This window comes from Gracilinanus agilis, chromosome 1 (genome assembly GCF_016433145.1).
Source record: "Gracilinanus agilis isolate LMUSP501 chromosome 1, AgileGrace, whole genome shotgun sequence".
Lineage (NCBI taxonomy): Eukaryota > Metazoa > Chordata > Mammalia > Didelphimorphia > Didelphidae > Gracilinanus > Gracilinanus agilis.
In genome coordinates, this window is record NC_058130.1 from 389,600,880 (window position 1) to 389,626,609 (window position 25,730).

At 37.6% G+C, this 25,730-nt stretch overlaps 1 protein-coding gene across 1 annotated transcript in view; it reads left to right on the forward strand.

Annotated features, from left to right (window-relative positions):
- Positions 1-25,730, forward strand: part of ALPK2 (alpha kinase 2) — a 191,201-nt gene that overhangs the window by 124,935 nt on the left and 40,536 nt on the right. The window contains exons 8-11 of the mRNA XM_044681511.1: positions 139-266; positions 371-406; positions 13,544-13,818; positions 17,321-17,409. Coding sequence (XP_044537446.1) covers positions 139-266; positions 371-406; positions 13,544-13,818; positions 17,321-17,409 — 528 coding nt within the window. The remainder of the gene's footprint in view (positions 1-138; positions 267-370; positions 407-13,543; positions 13,819-17,320; positions 17,410-25,730) is intronic.

The following is a 25,730-nucleotide window of genomic DNA, read 5'->3' on the forward strand; positions in this document are numbered from 1 at the left end:
TAAACAACACACCACACTGGAGGGATTAATTGGTTGCAAAAGACAGGGGAGGGGATAACCAGAGCTTTTCTTTGCATCTTAGGAATATGACACTTCAAAAAGATTAATTTTGTAAATGTTAATGTTTTTCATTCTTAGTGCAGGAGATAATTCAACTGTGTCCTTGGCCATCGTTCAAGCAAGTAAAAAAGATCAGGGCTTATATTATTGCTGCCTCAGGAATGGTTATGGGAAGGTGACAGCTGAATTTAACCTAACTTCTGAAGGTAATTCTCAACTTTCTGTTCTCAGATGGAAAGCATAGTTACAGTCATTACACTGATGATTCTGGTACTATAGCCTTTCTCTCTCATCTTTTGTCTCCTTTTAGTTCTGGGGCAGCTTTCAAGTCATCAGGATATTAAAGGTAAGTCAGTATGGGCTGTCAGAGAAAATGAGTTCACTATTAAATCATGTAATAGGCACCTCCTGGGATAAATTATGGAAATAATACATTCCTTTGGACAGATAACAAGTAGAACAGATAAATTACAAGGGTGGCTAGAGAAGTGAATGGCAATCAATAAGCCACTTCGATCTCTCATTTTGTTGCTTTTGGGTAAACAATATTTACTACTATAGTTTTGCCAAGTTATTAACATCCTGGAGCTTTATCATTATCAAGGATTAGGGTTTAGGCAGTGCTATATTATTTTAAGATTATTGATATCCTTTTGTTTTTATATCTCATTTCTTTTTTTCTGATTCTAAATTCAATTTTATTTTCAGTTCCACATCCTTTTCCCTTCCCTTACCCATTGGGAAGATAACAAAAACAAAACCTGTTACAAATATAAATATTCATACAAAATAAATGTCTATATTAGCCATGACCAAAAGAATCAGGAAAAAGAAAGAAAAAAAATATTCTTCATTTATCACTCTGAGTTCATCAATTCTCTATCTGGCCATGGATAGTATGTGTCATCATTAGTCCTTTGGAATTGCAATTGGTCATTGAATTAATCAGAGTCTTTCAAAGTTGATTACATGTACAGTACTGTGATTAATATATAAATTGTTCTCTTGGTTCAGTTCATTTCACTTCACATCAATTCATACGTCTTTATATGTTTTTATTTTCTGAAACTATCTTCTTCATTATTACTTTAGCATAATAGTATTCCATCACATTCATATGCTACAGCTTGTTTAACTATTCCCCAGTTGATGGGTATATCCTCAGATTACAATTCTTTACTATCACAAAAAAAAAAACCTGCTATGAATATTTTTGGACACATGGGTTCTTCTCCTCTTTTTTTGTTGTCTTTGGAATATAGAACTGGTCATGATATTCCTGGACTAAAGTATATGCACTTTGGATACATTTCCAAATTGCTTTCCACCAGTGGTCAAACTCATTCAAAACTTTTTGCCACAGCTACAGCATTTGTCATTTCCTTAGCTAATCTTCAGCATTTGTCATTTCTTGGCTAATCTGATGGCTGTGAGGTGATACCTTAGAATTACTTTAACTTTCATTTCTCTATATTAGTGAATGGAACATTAAAAAATGGCTATTTATAGCTTTCATTTCTTTCTCTGAAAACTGCCTATTCATATGCTTTGACCCGTTATCAGTTGGTGAGTGGTTCTTGTTCTTGTAAATTTGACTGGATTCCCTATATGTTTTTATTTATCTATCTATCTATATATATATATATATCTATTTATTTATTTTTTAGAGAGAGACAGAGAGACAGACAGAGACAGAGACAGAGACAGAGAGAGACAGAGACAGAGAGACAGAGAGTGTTTCAGGTTCTGCTCACTTCTCTCTGCATCAGTTCATACAGTCTCCCCATGTTTATTGGAATTCCTAATATTTGCTGTTATATTGTCTATCTTCTTGGTATATGTGCCAGCACTGGGATCTTGGGATTAAAGACTATAGGCATTTTGGCCACGTTTTAAAAAAGTATAATTCCAAATTGCTTTCCAAAATTGTTGGACCAATTCACCAACAGCATCTGAGTTTTCCCACAATCCCTTCAACATCGATTTCTTGTTTCTCTCAGTGAAATAATATTCCATTACTTTCATATACCACAATTTGTTCAGCCATTCTCCAATCAATGGGCACCCACTTTGTTTCTAGTTCTTTGCTACCACAAAGTGTTGCTGTAAACAGGACTAATGCTAAAATAGGCATTTGGAATGAGGGCTTTCAGGTTAGAGTTTCTATTTGAGAGCATCTATCATATATAGATTTGGTGGTTGAGAGCAAAAAAAAAAAACAAAAAAAAACCTCAAACCAACTCCATGCACCAAAATTAGACTTTCTTCCACAATTCTCCCTCTCTTTTTTCTGCATGGACTCACAAGTCACCTCCTTTATTGCTTCCATTGGCTGTTCAGCTATGCATGCTGATAAGCACATTTCCAAATAGCACCAGGTATTTGGCAAGAACAAATCCTTTCATCTGCACTTCAATGCAGATGGAAGGAAAATTTTCTCTTTTGCCTTTGATACCCACATGCTCTCTTGGCTCAACAAAGGCTCAGGAGCCATTCCTGAATCTGCTCACGTCCTGATTATCTCCTCCACTGAACGTTCTCTGGTAAAGTATTCTCCTGCAGCAGATCCCTCCTCAGGGAAATGTCACCCTCTGTGCTGAGAGGCTTTTTGGGGAACAGGATAGAAATTACAATTGATTCAAGAGAGAACAGAATTTCATTTCAGTTAAAACACTGTTGGGTCATTTTGATAGTTTATAGTTTATGCTTATAATAAAACAAAAAGAAACACAAGATAAGACAAAACAAAACCCAAACCCACAGTTGAAGAGATTTTTAATGAAATATTTGTGAAAACAGCAGGAGAAAGGCAGCCAGATTGTGTAGAATATTTTACTCATCAAAGGTAAAGATCAAAGGTTACTTCATTCAAGAGGCATTAAGGTGCTCTAGAAACTAGTGTGGACCTCAGAGCTTATTATTGTTATTGTTTAGCTATTTCAGTCATGTCTTATTCTTCGTGACCCCACTTGGCATTTTCTTGGCAAAGATACTAGAATGTTTTGTCATTTCCTTCTCTAGTTCATTTTATAGATGAGGAAACTGAGACAAACAAGATTGTCATTTATCCAGGGTCACACAACTAGTAAGTATCTGGTGTCATGTTTGAACTCAAGTCTTTATGACTCTGGGTCCAGCATCCACTGGACCACCTAGCTGTTTGGACATCAGAGACTGGAGGTTCAAATCCCTTCTCTCATGATTATTTCTTGTGGAATTTATATAGCAAGTCACTTAGTCTCAGTTTTCTCATCTGTAAAATGAGAACATTGGCTTCAGAGATCCTTTCAAACTAATTTGTGAGTTTCTCCTATGTTTATCCAAGAGAGATTGGGATATTGATATTTTTTGGATTGGACCTTTGATTTCATTGATATAGGGAACTCCCACTTCAAATGCAATATCATACAACTTATAGTCTTACAAGATCGCCTAGGCTACTGAGAGGTGAAGTGCAGGGATTACATAATCTATAGCAGAGTCAGAACTTGAATCCAGATCTTCTTGATTTCGTGGGGCTAGCTGCTTATTCCACTATACTAAATTCCTTCTTTATAATCTTATTGAGTTATAAAAAATAACTAGAATAATAAGTAATTTCTGACTCCATATCAGGAAGAACTTCCTATCTATTAGAGTTATTTCAAAATTAAATGGCTTGCCTTGAGAGGCATTTCTCTCCCTGGAGTTTTCCATCAGAGACTGAATGATCTCTTGTCATTGTTGCCAATGAAGGGATTTAGGCTTCAGGTGCGCACTGGACTGGATGATCCCTGAAGTCTTTTCCAGCTCTGAGATTCTATAATTATCTGAGCCTCTGTACAAAACCAACAGAGCAGAAAATAAATTTGCCTCTACTGTGGTTGGTGTGTGCTATACCTGCTGGTGGCCTCCAAGCAAAAATGTCAGACAGGACTCCCTATCCATTTCTAAACCACAAAAAAAGCTCTAAAGTAAAGCATGGGTCCTTCTTGCATTTTATACAGAAATGGTTTCGTTGTGTTCTATACCTATCATGCTGGAGTGTACATTCGGGGAGTTGAGGGAGGACCAGAGCAGCACTTCTGGCATGAGGGCTGCTGAGCCCTTTTCAGGGCTGCTCATCCCCCCTTTGGAGTCCACCTTTCACCCAATTCTTACCTGTGACTCCAAAAATGCACAGTGGCCAGACCCCAGTAAAACTATCTCAACAGAAGGGTTCAACCAAGTGGAGAATAACCGATGGCTCTCAGATCGATCAGTGAGGTAGGGAGATGTCTAACCCAGGCACGTGAAGACTTCTCCTGATGGAATGGGGCTGATGAGAACAATTTGTTCCAACTGCATCCATCCCAGGCCATCACCAGTCATCCTGACTTGTGTCCTGCCACTGGACTTTGGGGACTTTGGAAGAGAGAGTGAGGATGAGGACTTTGGGACACTCTGCCTCACTTAAGTCCAAAGCATGCACAAGTCAAGACATCTCCCCATGATGTCATTGGTCCTCTTCGAAAACAAAGGATGAACAACTACAACAACCTGTTGTGCTTGATGCTGTTTGGTAAGTTTGGGTTTGCATGCTCAGGTTTTAAGAGTGGTTGTGTTTTTTTTGGTTTGTTTTAAACTATTCAATAGAATTGAGCCTGCAATGAGGATTAAGGTGTTCCACAGTGTCTGTGGTGCCTTGGTCCTATCCCAATAATGAAACCAGTCAGTCTCTACTCTAGAAGTTTTGTGGGCTTCAGACTCTCCCCTCAGAACTTCTGGCTCCTCTGTGACTATTGGTGCCATGCTGCCGGCTCCCATAGCCCTCTGGGGTGGTGAGGGCCACATCCATGTTTGCCCTGCCTTTATAAGGTGGAAGAGAAGCCATAGCAATCAATTATTTCTTTATTAGCTTTGTTTTCAGTTCCAGGGCTCTCCTACCTGCCCTTTCTTACTAAATGTCTTCTGAATGTAATTATAATTTCTGTCTTACAATTTGCATTTTGCAAGGTGCTCTCTGATTCAAAGCTAATAAAACTAAACCCACAAGAAGCTCCAGAATGAGTGTCATGCCAGCTACAAACAACAAGGTATGCATGATGGCATTATTAAGGTTATGGATGCAGTTGGGAATCACTTTCCCCTTGTTTATCTTCTGGATCTGTTTCCTGTACCATTGCCTTCAGGCTCTCCTTCTCCTGTCTCCATTGAATCTGTGGCATGTAACAAAGCCTTCCCAGAGCTGAGTTGTTGATTTCTGTTCAACAATTCCACAAATAAACCCAAATGGGTTTTTGCCAACTCATGGCATGCTTCATGTTTTATTTAAGAACCATATTAAGGCCACTGATAATTTCCTGTCCCAGTGGTGCATTGGGCTTCTCTCACAATTTTAGGCTATCTGTCTATTTACAGTATTGAAGATGTTTTGCAGATAAGAAATTTGACTGAAAGTCTTCTGCAGAATTGTCATATAGGTGAAGTTTACTTTCATCATCCTCTTCTTCCTGTCCTTTCCACCTTTTTATTTCCCAGCCCCAACCCTGTCCTTTCTTCTCTCCTGTTCTTGAGTGGAAAGGAATCTAACTGTTTGCTTAGATTTGGGGAACTTATGTAATAAAAAGGTAAATAAAGAAAAGGTAAATAGGGGGTTTAGTTCCTTTGGTGGGAAAGGAGGGTGCAATAATGGATTGAGGTAGTAAGGAGAGATGTAAGGGAATGGCTGAGTTTAGGGAAATAGAGGACAAGGTAGTATATTGAACAGTAAGGGAGATGATGAGGTAATTAGGGGAGGCAGCTGCAACAGGGAGACCCTCAGACTAGAGTCAAAGGTTGCCGGGAGGAAGGCTGGACTCTTCCAGGGAAAATGGTATTTGTACAGGCACAAAGGTTAGGGCCAGTCAGAAGTGGTTTGAATCTGACTAGAGGGCTTTCTAGTCAGTTTCTCAAGCCCACAAAGAGGAGTCCCAAGGCTCCTCCCTGTCAATGAAACTGAAGGGTTTCCAGGAGGAAGTATAGAGACAACTACTTCCTCCCAAGATGGACGCCTCCAGCATCTCTCAAGGGAAATAAAGAGAACAATTCCTTCCCTTCTTTTGACCTTCACTTATCATGGAGCCAATGATTTAACAAAGGGTTTGAATAGGTAACATGGATTTTATTAAAGTTTCAGGGTTGATTATCAAGGAGAGAGGGGTACAAGGTTTCCCTAAGAGCTGCTAGGGAAAACTCCCGGTAGGGGAGGGTCACGGGAATGGCTTGGACTGAGAGAGAGTCTGCTCTCTCTCAGCCTGGGAAATTTGGCTGCCCTTGAGGTTAGGGAGTACTAAAACAATAGTCAAGGGATAGTTTGTTTCAAGGGTAAGCCCTACTTGTCTATGGGGAACTAAATCCTCCAAGTCTAACTGCTACAACCCCAAAATCCACCCTTCTCCCAAAGCCCACAGGAAATCAGGAAGGTTATAGGGGAATGATATAGGGAAGATCAGGGAAGGTCCAGAGAAGTTAGCTAAGCTCCAAATGTCAAAGCACAGATTCAAGGCAAGGTTTCAGCTCAAAGGCAGAACCCAGTTCACCCCTCTACTCTCCACAAGCTTCTGGGACCAACTGCCCTTTGTCAGAGTTCTGAAGCTGGCTCAACTGCCAGAAGTTCTACAGTTAGGTTTTGCAAGGGTAAAAGCCTTGAATGCATCTCTGCATTACACTTAGCATGTTCAACTTTTAAAGCAACATATAGAATTTATCTTTTAAAATGCCTTGAACCATAGGAACGAATTACTAATGGTAGAATTTCAAGCATAGTCTGAGAGTTCCTAGAAAGGGAGTAGGTCTATAATACAAAATAGCATTGCATGAATTCCAGGTTTAAAACCTACTTCTGATATTTGTTACCTGTGTGACCTTGGAAAAGTCATTTCAGTAATTCTCTGGGATATATAATTTTTTTAATTTGTAAAATGAATGCTAGATGACCTCAGGCTCATTCTAGCTCTAACTTTATAACCCCATGATCCATTTGGAGATGCTTCGCCTGCAAACAGTCTATATGTAGGGAATAGTAGGGCAGACATTAAGCCACAGTCTCAGGCTCACATGATCATCATTTTGGGCCAAGAAACAAGAATGTACTGAAACCAGTTCAAACTGACTTTAGAGAGCTGATAATTAAATTTTCAGTGTGAGGATTTATGCCTGGGAAATCATCAATTACTATAAACCAAGATTTGATTTATTGTTTTGTTAATTGCCTAGACTTAAGAAAGTGATGCAGAAAATGTTAACAATGCAGATTAAACTTGAAAGCTTTTTTTGCTTTTTTCAGAAACCAGGTTTTTAAATATTTACCATTTACTATAGCCCTAGCTAAAATGGACCATGGAAATCATCTAAGGCCTACTTTTCTAGCACTTCTGAAATCAGAGATGATACTCTGTGTCTTCTGACTATACATTTCCCTTTTATATTGAATTCCCAATCTATAGGGGAAAAAGAGCTCACCTAGGTTTTTTCAACACTCCCAGGTACCTTCAGGACAGTGGATGACAAAAGAACAACCAGTTTAAAATCATCGAAGGCTGGCATAACTTCGAACGCTAGATTAGATGGCCAGAGATGTCAGTAGAAAGAGGAAAAGAGACATATGATTCATTGCTTGTATATATGGGCATATGATTTGGGGTTTTGGTTTTTATATTTATATATATAATATATACAGGATTTATATATATATGTTATATTTATAAATATTTTANTCTTCTGATTATACATTTCCCTTTTATATTGAATTCCCAATATATAGGGGAAAAAGAGCTCACCTAGGTTTTTTCAACACTCCCACGTACCTTCAGGACAGTGGATGACAAAAGAACAACCAGTTTAAAATCATTGAAGGCTGGCATAACTTCGAACGCTAGATTAGATGGCCAGAGATGTCAGTAGAAAGAGGAAAAGAGACATATGATTCATCGCTTGTATATATGGGCATATGATTTGGGGTTTGGGTTTTTATATTTATGTATATAATATATACAGGATTTATATATTTGTTATATTTATAAATATTTTATTAATATGTAAAAATATTATATAAGTATACAATAATAAATTATAGCATAACATTATTGCTATTATTTTATTAATAATTATATTATTATATTATATATATAGGATTTTTATTACCTATGCTCCATTAACACAATATTATTACATATTGACTTAGTGGGGGTGGGTCTTCCCAAGGCCCCTAAAATCATACCACATTGCTATTGTTCAGTCATGTCCAACTCTTGGTGACCCAGAGGGTCATACTGTCCATGGGGTTTTCTTGGCAAAGAGAAATGAAATGCTTTGCCATTTTCTTCATACTTTATAGTCCATACTTCATAGACAACTGCTTATTTCACCTTCCACAAGGCATCTTAGAAACAGCCTGCATCAGAGATAAGAGGAATAGCCTTGGAAGTTGGAAGACTTGAGTTCAAGTCCAGCCTTGGAAACATACTGACCACATGAACCTGTGCAAGTTGCTTAACTTCTAGCACACCCAGGCAATTGTGTGAGACTGTTAAGTGACAGCAACATTTCTCAAGAGCTGTACCCATACAGGAAGCTTGCATGCTGGAACTTCTCTTCATTGATATTCACAGATTCAGACAGAAAAACCAAAAAACAAAGGCCAGAATAGGGACTGGGTTTGGGAATGCTGCTTCTAAAATCCCTGCACTGCTTCTGCCTTATATTGCTCTCCCAAATGTCCCGAAGGATGCTTTCATTTTAGCCAAAGAGAAAGAGAAGAAATGAGACTGGCGTTGTTTCTTCTATTGCTGTGTCTTTGTCAAGCAGCCCAGGTCTGTTGCAAATCACAGGCAAGGCTGCTAATGACACCCCATCCTGTGCTTTGCTGTTGCTGCAGCTTTTCCTTCTCCCACCCCCACATTTTCTCCTGGACAACCATCTTCTTGAACTAATTTTGGAGTTCTGCTTGAGTTGCAGTAATGCTTAACCCTTTTGATAAACTGAAATGTTTTATTAATTAATTCTAGGTACCTATAGATTTTAAGCAAAGGGATTATCAAATATAATGACTTGTTTTTTAGTAGACTATTATTTTTGTCTCTATAGAGCTTACTTTGTTCCCCTATTAGGGGTCAGGGACCAACCTGTAGAATTAAAAATCATCATGCACAAGAACTGAAAAGTCTTTGGGTTACATAAAAAGGTGGTTGTTCTTTTGTGAGGCAAATAGATAGTGCAGTGGATAGAGTGTCAAGAAGACAAGAGTTCAAATCCTGCCTCAGACATTTATTAACTGTGTGACCCTGATTAAGTTATTTAACCCTGTTTGCCTCAGTTTCCTCATCTGTAAAATGAGCTGTAGAAGGAAATGGAAAGTCATTCCAGTATCTTTGCCAAATGGGGTCATGGAGAATCAGACACAAATGAAACAACTGAGCAACAACAATATTTGTCTTTTGTGTAAATCATCATTAAAAAAATTATATACATATATACACACATAGACACATGCATATGTATATATACATACACATGTGTGTGTATATATGTATATGTGTGTGTGTGTGTGTGTGTGTGTGTGTGTGTGTGAACCTGGAAAAACACAGAGCCACTAAAGTAGTAATTAGAACCCAGTCTTTAACCAGGAAAGAGATAGTGCTTAATATTTGGCTGCCACACAGAGTCAAGTGCCTAAAAACCACACAGAGCCAAGGGCTCTGGGGTCTGGGAACAGTATCTCTGGGAGAATCACTACAGGAGATGATTCTCTAAAGAACAATAAAGCACAGAGATCTTATATACCTTTTGGGGAACTAGGTACAACAAAAATACATTGACAGGTTGTGTGCAGGCTTGAGAAAGAGGCTTTAGTAGAGGCTGGGATATCAGGGAGTGTTCTACTACAATGGATGATAAAAGAATGGCTCCTACACTCTGATACAATGGGGGCAACTTCTAGGACTAAAAAAGTACTTAACATTTGACTGCATCTACTAGTGCCTCCTAAACTGGGATCATTAAGTACTTTAAGATCTATTGTTCAGTCTGAAATGGTCAATCTGAGACTTCCCTAGGGGAGAGTTCTCAGGGGACAGGGGCAAAATTGAGGTTCCCCAAAACCCAATTGACTTGTGTAATATAAATTATTGATATACATATGTTTATATGTATGTATATATGACTAGATAGGCCTAGAGGAGAGGATTACCCTGCTACCTAGCCATAACTGTTGGAAGCTTTCTCTCACCATTTTCCTCTTTTATCTTATATTTTAAAAAACTAAATTAAAAACTTTATCTTATAGTTTAAAAACTAAATTTAAATTAAATTAAAATTTTAATTAAAATAAAAACTAAATTAAAAACTAAATTTTATCTTATATTTAAAAAAGTAAATGGAAAACTTTCTTACATTAAGATTAATTTTTTCATTAAAATAAAAATGAAATTTTATCTTATATTTTAAAAACTAAAAACTAAATTAAAAACATATATTTTATCTTAGTCTTATAAACAAGAGAAATCTCCCTATTTCCAGTTCGATCCACACATATCCTCAAAGACTCAGGTGGATGTAATGTGATCTCTTTAATTTGGATATCCCAAGCTAGACTAAATGGAAGCCACAGCTTCCTCCTAATATTCTAGGTAGAAGAAAGACCCATTTCGTCTGCTATTCTCCTGTCTTCTTGTAGCCCAGTACAAAGAGAAAGCAGCAGCAAAAAACTGCAGGTCTGGCTGACAATCTCATAATGGTATTTTTTATCCTTTCTGCTTTCTCTGTTGTGTAGTGACCTGCATTTTCTATTTAGGAAGTCCTCTAGCTTCTTCCTTCCTGAACTCCTTTCTGATCAATAATTTGTACTATATACAATTCAATCCCTGACAAATAGCTGCAGGCTCCTGCAGGTTTGAGAACATGGCTTCTGACACAGACCACAGACTGTGTTCTTTTAAAGAGATCACACTGAAAGAGAGAGAAAAACAAACCATACTGCTTTTCCCAGAGTATATCTGAAACACATATAAACAGATTACAATACGCTTTTTGAACTGAAGCATAGAATTGTATTAACAGAACCAATGCACCCCCTTTTTTAAAATTATTATTAAGCTTGAGGTAATAAATGGATGTTAGAAAATCTAAATAGAAGATCATTTGAATAAAATCCATCTTATTGTCTTCTCTCAGCCAATCAGAAGTCTGGCGAAGATATTTTCTGCTTTAAAATGGAAGAAAATCTCAGAGAATCATTTGTCATGTGAAACATAATACCCTCAATTGACACTGAAAAATAGCGCGGTCAGAACACTCAAGAAAAGGGTAGTACTTCCCCACTCCCAGGAGAAAAAATATTTTTAAAATCCTCTTATGTTCTCTTAAGGGTTTTTCAAAGAGAACTTTAATTACACTTGTTCTTTTTTGTCCAACCATTTCCTATAATCTGAGAGCGTGTGGTAGAGTGGAATAAAAGGCTTGGAAATCAAGAAAACTTCAGAAGTTCAGCTCCTACTTTTCACACATATTGGCTGTGTGATTGGGCAAGTGACTGAGCTTCTTATTTCCTCCTGGTAACTCTTCAAGACAGTAAATTGCAGAATACATGGTCTCTGTAGGTAGGTAAGTTGTCCACTCCAAGAATTCTTTATACTAATGAAATCCACCCAATCACTGTTCCCCTGTCCCAACCCCAACCCCCGCCCCCCAAAAAATCTTGCAGGACTATTTCTAGTCTTTACCTTCACTTTCCACCTTCATCTACCCATTTATACTTAGGCACTATTCCCATTCCCATTTCTATCCTCTGGGTTGAGTGAAAAATTGCCTTTCTGGTTGACTTCCCAATGTTTGCTTCAATCAGTCACTTTCTCCTTTCTGTGTTCCTCTACCTGATCAAACACTGGATCTCCCTCTTTTTTTCTTCAGGAACACAACTCTCCTCTCTATTTATTTCTTCTTTTCCTAATCATCAATTCTTTTTAGAGTTCGCTATATGACATTTGCATACTGTTAAAGAAAATGTGGATAGAGATAGATATATGTATAATGATGATAATGATAGAGATGTGTATCTGTCTATGATCTCCTCAACTGCAGTTGGTGGGGAGGAATACTTACTCCTTTCACCCTGGCTGCTGCTGTAAATTATCCCTTTCTCCCTAACAAGTTTGGTTGATAACCTGTCAGTGATTCCTTTAATAGCTGCCCAAGTAAGGACCCTTGAGAGGTTAGGTGGATGGTTAACCTCTCTAGGCCCAACCTGGAGTTGGATAAATTGGAAATGGGCTATTGATTACCTTTGGATAATGATTAGGATCTGACTGCGTATTTGGACTCCCTTCCTAAGGGCTGTGATGGAATGACCACTCAGGAAGGTACTTGTTATTAAACACTGTTTTATCTATAGGTAGGGAAAGGATAACAAGGTCAAGGATTGGGGATTGGAAACCCTATTGCTCTATTGTCTATTAAACTAATGGATAATAGAGACTGGAGGCTACTAAGCTGGTGGAGGCTTGAGGTCTTCACCTTCTCTCTATCTCTGGCCATACCTGGCCACAGCCAAGCCGGAGAATAGGGAAGGCTATTGCTGCAGATAAATATTGATGGTCTTTGTATTCTCTCAGCTCTCTCACCAGTAGTGTGGTTGGTTCACTAGCTTTCACAGTCTAGCAAAGAAATAGATTCAGGCTTCTCCTACCCTCTTTTTCTTCAACCACCCTTCAGCCACCCTTCAGCCACCCTCTGCCCAGTTTGATTCACAAAGGCTTGCTCAAGTCTCAGCTCAGAGATCTGTGATCTCCCTTTCTGAACCTCTGAGTCCAGAGACTTTCTCCACTGTAGCTGTCAGGGGGTATATATAGGGTGAGGCTAACCAATGTTTGCCCTGGCTCATTGCACCTGGGAACATTCCAAACTCTCAACTGCCATCCCTGTCAGTCAAGGTGGCATCCATCTCATCCCAGATTAATGATTATAACAATACATATGGATACAAAATAAAAAAAAAATCAAAAGCCTGTAAATCAGGGCAGATAGGTAGTATGGTAGATAGAGCACCAGGCCTAGAGTGGGGAGAACTAGGGTTCAAATCTGGCCTCAGACACTTCCAAGTTGTATGACTCTGGGAAAGTCACTTAACTCGAATTACCTAGCCTTTACTGCTCTTCTGCCCTAGAATCAAGACTAAATATTGATTTCTTTTCTTTTATTAATGTCTTTTATTATAACTATTTATAATAATTATTTTATTATATGTTAATAATATAATGCATAATATAATAAACATAATAATCATATATAATCACATATAATCATGTTATTTGTTTTATAAATATTGATTGATACTAAATATTGATTCTAAGACAGAAAGTAAGGATTTTAAAAGGTTTCTCTATCCTTGGTTGGTATTGTACTCCATATAAGCATATTAAGTTATGGGTTAGTGCTGCACTAGGCTATAGTTAGAGTTGCTCAACCCAGCCAAAACCATTCTTTATTTCAGGATTTGAAGAGATCGAATTCAGCCAGCTTATCTTCAGAGAAGACTTCATCAGTGACAGCTATTTTGGGGACAACCTGCATGGTCAGATTGCAACAGAAGAATTCCACTTTGGAGAAGGGGTCCACCGCAAAGCCTTCCGAAGTAAAGTGATGCAGGGCCTCACTCCCGTGTTCAGCCCTGGCCATGCCTGTGTACTGAAAGTGCACAATGCAATTGCCTATGGGACCAAAAACAATGATGAGCTTGTTCAGAAGAACTACAAACTTGCTGCACAGGTGGGTCCTTCTTTTCCCCAATGGAGTCAGCTCCAAAAAGATCATCCTTCAGGGTATGAGATTTACTGATGTATTTAGTTCAAAATCCAAGTGAGGGTCAATAGGAACTCCTCTCAGGCAGGAGTTCTTAACTATTTTGTGCCATGGATACCTTTGGCCATTTGGTAAAGCTTATGTACTCCTTAAATAATTTTTTAAAAAAGCATAAAGTAAAATATACAGTATTATTAGGGAAATCAAATTATATTGAAATAAATGATGCATTTATCTATTTATCTAAACAAATCCATGGTCCTCATTTTAAGAGCCCCTGATCTAAATAAAAAATTTTTGAAACCTTCTTTGAATCTCTGATTATTAGGGACCTGCTTTAAAGTTAGAATAAACATGGCAGACCATTTGATTTTAAATGGTTTTATTTAACTTATATAGCTCTACCAGCTCTTCACAAAACTGGTTCAGATATGAAACATAAAATTTCAGAACTTTTTGACCAGGTTTGGCTGGGCACTGTTGAAATCAGAGTTTTAAGTACACTTCAGTATTTGGGGGAAATGTCCCACTTGGTAAGGCCAAGGTCATATCTAAAAGTCCCTTCTTCCCAGGAATGTACCAAATTTCAAGGGCAATAAGATACCACTAGCCTATGTCTGAAGACTCAGCTTTGTCTGCTTCTGTTTGGGCATTTCCACAGCAGAAGTAGATATTTCATACCCTTAGACTGTTGCCCAGAACTTTTGGGGCTGTTTCAGCAGAAATAGACATAAAGAGGGTATTTTAGTGGCCCCTGGCATTGTGAGTCTCACTTACTGAACAAGCAATCTATTCACATGAGGCCAACCAATAATGATTGTTCTTGCCAGACAATTAAAAACCGTTCTGTTCAAAGCTGACTGATAGATTAGAGAAAGTAGTGGAATGGTGCTACATTACCATTTTTTATGTGCTAGAAATTTTCTAGGGTCACATTCAGTCACTATTACTATGTCATCTATCTTGATGTTATCCATTTTCCTATAAATTCCTAGCATATCCTCTGAGAACCGAATCCATGCTATCCTTCTATGGGTAGACAGAATATATATTTGGAAGGTAGTAATCCCAGACCTCCTGGGCCCAGTCCCTGATGATAGCCTAGAAAATGATTACTTACTGGGAAATTCAACAGACACAGATTTCCTTTCTTCTTCTTTACCTATTTCTACCTGGGTTTGGCCCAATCCAAGCTATCGGTTTAGGAAATGATGATTGGCTGAGACTTTTGTTACTTTATAATTTCTAGATCCTGATTTATTTGCTCATCTTTTGCATTTCTACCAATCATATTAATTCTGGTTTTAGATTGGTTCAGGAAGCCAATCTAACTTTGCATATCTATCAGCAGTCAGTCTGGCATAAGAACAAATGTGGACAACACAGCATAAAATCAGAGTGTATCATATTTAGAAGGAATTTCCAGATTCATCCCATTCAAGCCATTATCTAATATACAAATCTCTTTTACAGAAACTCTGGCAAATAGTTTTTAAACTGAGCTTCAAGGCCTCCAGTGATAGTGGATTCACTACTTCCAAAGGAATTCTATTTTAGTATTTTTTTTTGCAATTCTAATTATTAGTAAATATTTCCTTATTTATCTAGCCAGAATCTTCCCCTTATTGCTTCTATTTATACAAGTTCTGCCCTTATAAGTCAAGGAAAATAAGTCTAATATTATTTTTTCTACCTGACAACACTTCAGGTAGACTTCATGTTTTTTCCATGCTGTCTCTCTTCAAGGATGATTATCAATTAATTAATTAATTCCTTCAAGTAATCTTTATATGACATGATTTAAGATTTCTTCACAATCTTGATGGCCATCCTTTGGATACATTATAACTTGTCCTTCCCAAAGTTTGTTGCTCCCCAAATTAAATGCTATACTTTAAATGTATTCTAAATAGTATAGAGTGGAGCTATCATCTCTTTCATTCTGAATATTGTACTTCTTTTATTAAGGATAAAAAAGATATTAATTTTTTCAACTGACACAGAAAATTGCTGACTCATTTAGTTTTATAGTCCACCAAAACTCTCAGGGATCTTTTTTACATGAACCTCCAGATAGCACACATTTTCCCCTTCTTATATTTGTGAAATTGTTTTTCTGAACTTATTTAGAACTTTAAATTGATTCCTATTAAAAATAATTTTATTTCATTTATAACTTTAGGATATTTAGATATCCTTCTATTCCCATTCTTTTTTTTTTAACCCTTACCTTCTGCCTTAGAATCAATACCATGTATTGGCTCCAAGGCAGAAGAGTGGTAAGGGCTAGGCATGGGAGTTAAGTGACTTGCCCAGGGTCACATAGCTGGGAAGTGTCTAAGGCCAGATTTGAACCTAGGACCTCCTGTCTCTAGGCCTGTCTCTCAACCACTGAGTTACCCAGCTGCCCCCTATTCCCATTTTTTATTAAACCCTTACCTTCCATCTTGGACTCAATACTGTGTATTGGCTCCAAGACAGAAGAGTGGTAAGGGTAGGCAATGGGGGTTAAGTGACTTGCCCAGGGTCACACAACTGGGAAATGTCTGAAATCAGATTTGAACCTAAGATCTCCCATCTCTAGGCCTGGCTCTCAATCCACTGATCTACCCAGCTGCTCCCTCCATTATTTTAAACAACATTTTTTACCCTCCCTTCCATTTCATATCATCTGCAAATTTGATGAGCTATGATCTATGTCTCCAGATAGCTCTCTGAGATAATTTCTTTTAAATTGAGATGTCTTGATTTAAAATTTTTATTTAATTACTTCTATTTTGAATGTAAACGCCTGGAAAGAAACATTTCCAAATACAAAAATTGTGCATGAAACCACAGTAGATCCATTTAATACCGCTTATTTGTCTTAAAATAAATGATACATTCTACACATTGCTTTCAAAAAACTGCCCTGCTTGTCTAGATTCCCTTTGAAAGTTCTCTTCTCTGCATTTTAAAAATTGTTTTGATGTCCCTCCTCTCTCTCATATCATTATTGCTAATTCCCTTCCCTCTACACTTCCCAAACTTCCAATCTTTCAGAGAGAGAGATAAAAGAACTCGTGTAATAAGTAAGCATAGTTGAGCAAAATGAATCTCCTCAGCAGCCATGTCTAAAAATGTGTGTTCATCACGTCTCTGTCACAAGGTACATAACCTGTTTCTTCAAAAATCTTCCAGACATCATTTGTCATTGTATTCGTAACAGTTGTTAAGTCTTTCAAAAGTTTTTTTTTCCTTTATAATATTTCTGGCATTGCATCGATTGTTCTCTGGGTTCTGTTCCCTTCTACCCAAGATTCCTGGTAGAGACCCTTTTCTTTTTGACCATTGTGTGTGTTTAGTTATCCTGGCCCTTTGTAGGGAATGTGCAACCTACTTACTCCGTGTGAACTCCTAATCTTCACCAGGGATTGCTGTCCAGCTTCCTCCCCTAGTAACATGCATTTTCTTGCTCTTGGTGCTACAGGAATGTTATGTCCAAAATACTGCCAGACAGTATGCCAAGATCTACGCTGCTGAAGCCCAGCCTTTGGAAGGTTTTGGAGAAGTACCAGAGTGAGTAGGCATGTTCAGGTTTGTAATGTCCCCCATCTGTCTCACTGGAGATGCTGCTGGAGACAGTGGTGGGATGGTTTCAAGGGTGGGAAAGAGGGGTCTGGCAATACAACTGATCCCAAGATCTCCAGGGTCACAGAGTCCTTTCACTGTCCCCAGATTGGAGAGAGAAAACCCAGGCAGGTCGAGTTCCTGACTCCATGAGCAGCACTTAATCCATGGAGGAGCAATCCCACTGGATGGGATCTCGTTCGTGGGACAGTCCTTGGCTTACACTCAATTAGGATGAATATGATGTGTGGTTTGTCTGGGAACACAATGCTTCTGACTTTTCGTCCAGAGGACAAGACCTTCAAGTTATTTTCCTAGGGGCAGCTAGATGGCACAGTAGATAGAGTGATGGGACTGAAGTCATAAATGACCTGAGTTCAAATCCAATTTCAGATGCCAACTAGCTGAATGACCCTGGGAAAATCCTTTAACCCTTATTTGCCTCAATTTTCTCAACTGTTAAATGGGGATAATCGCACCATCTACTTTCCACGATTGTTGTGAAGATCAAAGAAAATAATAATCATAAAACATTTAGCACAGTGCCTGGCACATAGTAGGCGCTACATAAATGTCAGCTATTATTGGCTATTTTTTGCGGGCTTCCAAATGGAAAGTATATAATTTTATATCTCCAAAGTGCTTTCATATATGCAATTTCATTGGAGCTGTGCAATAATCCATGATGCATGTTACATGTCCATATTGTGTGTTTTATACTATTTGATCTATATTAAATGTGTGCCTATTTTCCCTGATAGTAAGCTCTTTGAGACACTTTCCCTTTTATCTTTGTCTTTGCACGGTGTCTGGCACAATGTATGGCACAAAGAAGCTATTTGTTAAATGTTTGGTGGGGGGATGGTTTGGTGGGAATGGCACCATGATTTTATTGATGTATCAATGTTAACCAGTAGCTTCTTTACTATCAATAATCTTAGATAGTTTCCTCTAACCTTGAGATATTAACTGACTTGTCCTCAGTTTATAAAGCCAGTACATGTCAGAGGTAGTATTTGAACCCTGTCTTCTTGACTCTAAGGCAATGCATCCTTTCATGCCACAAGTTTTACCATTTCTATGGTGCTTTTTAAATGTTCCATAAATCCTTTCTACACAGAAACTCTGTAAAGCCCACCAAGCAAGTATTATGAGTCTCATTCTATAAAGACTCTTTAAGTAACTTGCTTTAAGATTACACAATTAGTGATTGGCAGAGCTGAAACTCGATTCTGGGTTTCTGGCTCCACACTAAGTGTTTGTTGAATAACCAGTTGATATGGTTATAAGGTCTGCAACCTCAAAAAGAAATGGTGACATGCCAAAGTAAAGTGATGGTCTTAGATTGGGAAAGATATGAGTTCTAGTTTTGCCTCTGAGATTTATTAGCTGCGTGATCTAAGGACAGGCCATGTAACCTTTCTGAAGTTCAGGTATTCTCCCTAAGATGCTCTATTGCCTTGTGGGTGGGTTGTGATCTATGTCAGAGGAGGAGGTTCCAGCATCTATGAAATTATAGAATCTCCAAAGTATTGTCTTAAGGTTTACAAAGTGCTTTGCTCACAATAATTTTGTCAGGTAGGAGGTACTAGTGTCATTGTTTCCATTTGATGGCTGTATAAATTGAGGCTTAATCAAATTGAGTAGCTTGCCCAACATAGCTTTATAGGTTGGTCATAGTTAGTGATGAAGGTCACCCTCTAACCCATGGGCTTCTTCCATTCTACCACACTTTCTGACATCAGACCAAGTGCTCTGTCCACTAAGCCAACGAGCTGCCTTTCTAGGGAAACAGAGGTTAAGTCATTTGCCCAGGGTCATTAAGTGTCTGAGGCCAGATTTGAACTTATATCTTCCTGACTCCAAGCCCAGCACTCTATCCATTGAACCATCTAGCTTCTCTAGCCTCTCAAATAAGAACTGCTATTTTATTCTTTTGATTAATTTTATTTTTTTTTATTTTGAATATTTTCCCATAGTTACATATTTCATGTTCTTTCCCTCTCCCCAAACCTCCCTAACCCCCCTTAGTCGATGAGCAATTCCACTGTGTTTTACACGTATCATTGATTAAGACCTAATTCCATATTATTGATAGTTGGACTAGAGTTATTGTTTAGTGTCTTCATCCCCAATAATATCTCCATCAACCCATGTGTTCAAGCAGTTGTTTTTCCTCTGTGTTTCTCCTCCCACAGTTCTTCCTCTGAATGTGGCTAGTTTTCTTTCCCATAAAACCCTCAGCCTTGCTCTGCATCCTTACATTGCTGCTAGTAGAGAAGTCCATTATGTTCAATTGTACCACAGTGTATCAGTCTGTGTATGACGTTCTCCTGGTTCTGCTCCTTTCACTCTGCATCAATTCCTGGAGGTCCACATGGAATTCCTCCAGAAGAACTGCTATTTTAGAGGGAACAGGAACTAGACATGATTTCTTTGGAATAGAGAATTCTTAGGTGAAGGAACTCCTTCTACCAGAATAAGTGATTACCTCTGCAATTTGACGTTATATTGCATTAATTGCCTAAAGCACTGAGTGTTAAATGACTTATTGAAGGTTGTACAGTCATGTCAGATGTAGGATTTGAACTCAGCTCTTTCTGGTTTTGAGGTTGGCTCTCTATATACTAAGCCACGTATCTTTTCATGCCACAAGTTTTACCATTTCTATGGTGCTTTTTCTACACAGAAACCCTGTAAAGTCCACCAGGCATTATGAGTCTCATTCTATAAAGACCCTTTAAGTAACTTGCCTTACGATCACACAATTAGTGAATGGCAGAGCTGAAACTCGATTCTGGGGTTTTGGCTCTAAATCTTGATTGCCCTTTTTGCTATGCTGCATCGGTCATGGTAAATTCCCATAACACACACACACACACACACACACACACACACACACACTCAACCAGTCTTTTTGATGAACTGAGGCTTACTTTTGCCAGACATCTGGTCAAAGTTTAGAAGCAGAGTCTATAACCATAGAACCTACAAAAGCTAAATGACTCAAATGGGCACTGAGTCCTTGGCCATGGCTTCATTAATGAAGCACAATGCTCTAATCAGCTGGGCTAACTGGCCACAGAAAAGAATCATAATTAAATACTGTGATCCTCTCTTTCATAGGAATGCCAAGAAATCCTACTTACAAAGAAAACACAAAACTCCATAGACATTTTTAAGATATATATTTTATTTTCCCAATTACATGCATCAAAATTTTCAACATACATTTTCTGAAATTATAAGATAAATATTGTCTCCCTCTCTTCTTTCCCTCCCCACTCCCAGAAATGGTAAGCAATTTGATCTGAGTTATACATGTATTATCATGCAAAACTTACTTCCATATTGGTCATTTTTAGAACCCCAAAATAAAACCACAGATAAACTAAAGTGAAAAATAGTGTGCTTTGCTCTGCATCCCCATTCCAATAATTCTTTCTCTGGAAGTGGATGGCATTCTTTGTCATAAATCCTTTGGAACTGTCCTGAATTATTGTACTGTTGAGAATAGCTAAGTCTATCACAGTTGATCATCCCACAATATTGCTATTATCATGTACAATGTGCTTGCTGGTTCTGCTTATTTCACTTTGTATCAGTTCATATAGTTCTTTGCAGGTTTTCTGGAAATCTTTCTGCTCATTGTTTCTTATAGCACTGTAGTATTCCACCACCATCATATACCACAATTTCTTCAGCCATTCCCCAATTGAGGGACATCCTCTCAATTTTAAATTCTTTGCCTCCATGGAAAAAGTTGCTTTAAATATTTTTGTACAAGTAGATCCTTCCCCTCTTCCCCCCCACTTTAAAAAAAATCTCTTTGGGATACAGACCTCATAGTGGTATTGCTGGAAGTATGCAAAAGATATGCATAGTTTCATAGCCCTTTGGGCATATTGTCCTCTAGAATGGTTGGGTCAGCTCACAACACCACCAACAAAGCATTAGTGTCCCAATTTTGTCACATCTCCTCTAACATTTATCATTTTCCTTTTTAGCAATATTAACCAACCTGATAAGTGTGAGATGGTACCTCAGAGTTGTTTTAATTTGCATTTCTCTAATTGAGTGATTTAGAATATTTTTATGTGATTATTCATAGCTTTGACTTCTTCATCTGAAAACTATTTGTTCATATCCTTCTACCATTTGTCAATTGATAAATGACTTGTATTCTCATAAATGTGATTTATTTCTCTCTACATATATGAGAAATGATACATTTATCAAAGAAATTTGCTGTACATTTCCCCCCCAATTTGTCATCACTCTTCTAATATTGGTTACATTTCTTTTGTTTGTACAAAATGTTTAAATTTAATATGATCAGAATTATTCATTTTGTATTTCAAAATGTTTTCTCTCTCTTTTGGGTCATAAATTCCTCCCTTCTCCATAAATCTGACAAGTAGACTCTTCTGTGTTCTTCTAATTTGCTTATGGTATCACTCTTCATATTTAAATCAAATACTCATTTTGACCTTATCTTAGAATAGGGTGTGAGATTTGGTCAAAACCTAGTATCTTGAATACTGTTTTCCAGTTTTTCTAGCAAATTTTGTTAAATAGTGAGTCTTATCCTCAAAACTAGGATCTTTGGGCTTATCAAACACTAGATGGCTAAGATTATTCATCCCTCTATATTATATATCTAATCTATTCCATTGATCTACCATTTTATTTCTTAACCAGTATCCAGATTGTTTTGATGATTACTGCTTGATAATATTGTTTGAGATCTGGTGCTATTAGGCCACCTTCCTTCACAATTTTTCATTAATTCCCATGATATTCTTGACCTTTTGTTCTGCCAGATGCATTTTGTTATTATTTTTTTCTAGTTCTATAAAAATCCTCATAGATCTTTACACTGATAGATTGTTAACATTGTTTTTCACCCCACTGCCTAACTATTTATCAAACCAGTGAAAAATTTTAGGGGCCCAAGATATATGATTACCTGCTTATTTCTAAGGCCATTGTTATATATTTATATATGCATGCATGTTGAAAGAAGAAAGAGTGTGGTAGGCTATACTGAGATTATCTGAAAGAATTATTAAGAAATTGATAAATGAATGAAAATCAAGGAAGGAATTTGGCAATATTTATCAAGTACCCACTACAAGTGAAGGACTACAAAGATGAGTAAAATGAGGACCTTGCCATCAAGGTATTTATAATCTATTTTCAGAGACAAAAAACAAGGGCATGAATTACCATAATGTAAAGTAGAATAGGTGGTACAGTGGATAGAGCTCTGGGTCTAGAGTGAAGAAGATTCATCTCCTGAGTTCAAATCTGGCCTCAGACAATATCTAGTTGTGTGACCCTGGGCAAATCTTATAACCTTGTTTGCCTCAGTTTCCACATCTGTAAAATAATCTGGAGAAGGAAATGGTAAACTACTCTAGTGTCTGCCAAGAAAATGCAAAAGGTGTCAAGACTCAATTTAAAAAAAAAAGCAATAATCCCACTATAAGAGGAGAAAAGAATGGATTCCTTGCAACATAAAGAATACATACGAACATATTTTAGTGTGGCTTCTTTTCTGTTATACACAGTAAGACAGGAATTAGATTGAATTAAGGTCACATGCAATAAGAATTACTCCTTATCACTGCACTTAAATATCTCTCTCTTTTCTTAGCCTCTGAAGGCAGAAAAGGACTCAAGAACAGTAGAATGGGAAATTCAGACAATCTGCTGCTGGCACATTCATAACTCCCAAACCCCAGTCCCCTTTTAAGACAGAGCAAGGAATTCTTACATCCAAACCATATTTCTCCCTTTCTATTAAATAAGGGAGTAATTAATTTGTGACCATGCCCCAGACTTCTAGAATCCTAGGAAGAATTCCAGGAAAATGCTGGGAAGGATCTTGAAAGGTCATCTTTAAGCAGAATATCTAAAGGGTGTGAGTCTTTTTTGTAGGTCTCCGCCTTAGGACCCATTTTAGAAAAGCATGAAACAGACAGACTTTTGGATGCCATCCGCATGTGTGCATTATATGTATGCAGCGAATGAGCTAGGATCTGAGGGCTTTGTAGTTTTGTGAGCTTGGAGGCAGAACAATCCCAGTTGGCAGTAATGCTGGCCAAGAGAAGGGGCAGACCGAGGAAGAAAGAGACTCATGAAGAGCAGAAGGGAAAGGTCACCCCAAATGCTCCCCCAATATTCAAGGGTCTTCTCTATTTTGAACCATACAGAAGGAAAAGGAACTGAGCCAAAGGAGCCTGAACAGAAAACACCAGCAGCAACTGTGCCAGACTTGAATTTGATAAAGAAATCTTTGTCCCTACAAATACTGAGGAGAATTTCATGGTGCAACTTCTGACAAGCCAAACCAACCCCACTGTTTATCTTCTTCATTTGATGATACCAGTCTTTGGGAGTCCCCATTCTGAGATTTATTTATAGTAAAATCAGAGTCCTCAAGGGAATATGTTATAGATGAAGACAGCTTCCCATTTAAAAATTCATGATCATCCAGGGAGCCAAATTACGTATGCAAATGAAATCCCACTGGGCAGGGACCAGGCTTAATTAATGTGCTGAACAGTGCCTAGCCATTGTTGGTATTTTATAAATGCCACATAATTAATGAATGCATATGCAGTCCATGAACCCTTTCAGCTCCACTGAGAAAACAAGTGGCTGGTTAGATTCTCAAGGACTCACTAAGGGGTACAACTGTGTAGCCATGAATACCTTTAAAATTAGAGCAGTAAAAGCAAAGAAGAAAACTTAGTAGACACGCCATGAAAACTATAGCTGAAGAATTGAGTTGTGGGGTGGGAAATGCTTCTTTTTTTCCTTCAAGAACCATTCAGACTCTTGATGGTAGATGAAAATTGTTTCCCTTCATTTTAACAATTTCCCTCACCACCAGGGCTGGTCTTAAAGAATAGATTTCCAGGAAAGACCCTGACTCTGCCTTCTTACTCCCCCATTCCCCACTTCATCTTTTAGCCAAGCTTGAAATTTCTTTAATAGGGATAAAGTCTTTCATTCCATCGTTATTAGAAAAACTGTAAAATGCAAAAACCCTCAGAAGGAACAGAGTGACTTGGGATTACAAAATCATTCATTCAAACCACAGACATTTATTTAGCACCTACCAAGAGTTAGTTACTAGGGGAGATACAAAACTAAAAAAGACAGAGTTCCTGCCCTGAAAGAACTTACAACCCAAAAAACAAATAGAATTTTAGCTTTGGAATGGATCTTGGAGATTTTCTCCTTGTTTTCTAAATGGGAAAACAAATAGTCCTACCTCAAGTCCCCAGCTGCATTGACTTGTCCCAGGTCACATACAACTAGTTAATGTTGAAAGCAGAATGCATATTCAAGCCTCCTGTCTCCCAACATTGGGAGAAAACTTCATAGATAATGAAAAAAATGTAAAATACGCTTGTAAAGTTCAGGTGATTGGTTTTGTGGCAGGATGGTGAAACAAATCCCTATACATATCAACATTTCTATATATTACCAACAAAATCCAGCAGGAAGAGCTAGAAAAATTGCCTTCAAGATAACCGCAGATAGCATAAAATAATTGAAATCTACCAGCTAAGATACACAAAGGAACTATATGAACACAATTACAAAACATTTTTTCACATAAATAAAGACAGATCTAAATAACTGGCAAAAACTCCAATAGAATAAAAATTACAATTTCACCCAAGTTTACTCATTCAGTGCCATACAAATTAAGCTACTGAATAATTATTTTATAAGAAAAAAAGATAACAAAATTCATCTAGAAGGACAAAAGGTCAAAAATATCAAGGTAATCAATGAAAAAAATGAAGGAAGGCAGCCTAGCAGTACCAGATTTTAAACCAGATTAATACTTCAAGAGGGTAATTTTCAAAACAGTCTGGTACTGGATCAGAAATGAGTCATTGATCAGTGGAATATATTAGGCACACAATATGTAGAAGGAAATGACCATAGTAATATTATATTTAATGAACTCAAAGACCCAAACTTTTGGGACAAAACATTATTTGATAAAACTTGGAAAATCAGAAAGCAGTCTGGAAGAAACTAGGCCTAAATCAACATCTCACACCTTATACCAAGATAAGGTCAAAATGGGCACATGATTTAGACATTATGGGTTATATAATAAACAAATTATAGAAGCATGGGGAAAATTACCTATCAGCTCTAAGGATCAAAGGAGAGTTTATAACCAAACCAAACAAAGAGAGGATCTTGGATGATAAGTGGATAATTTTGATTACATAGTC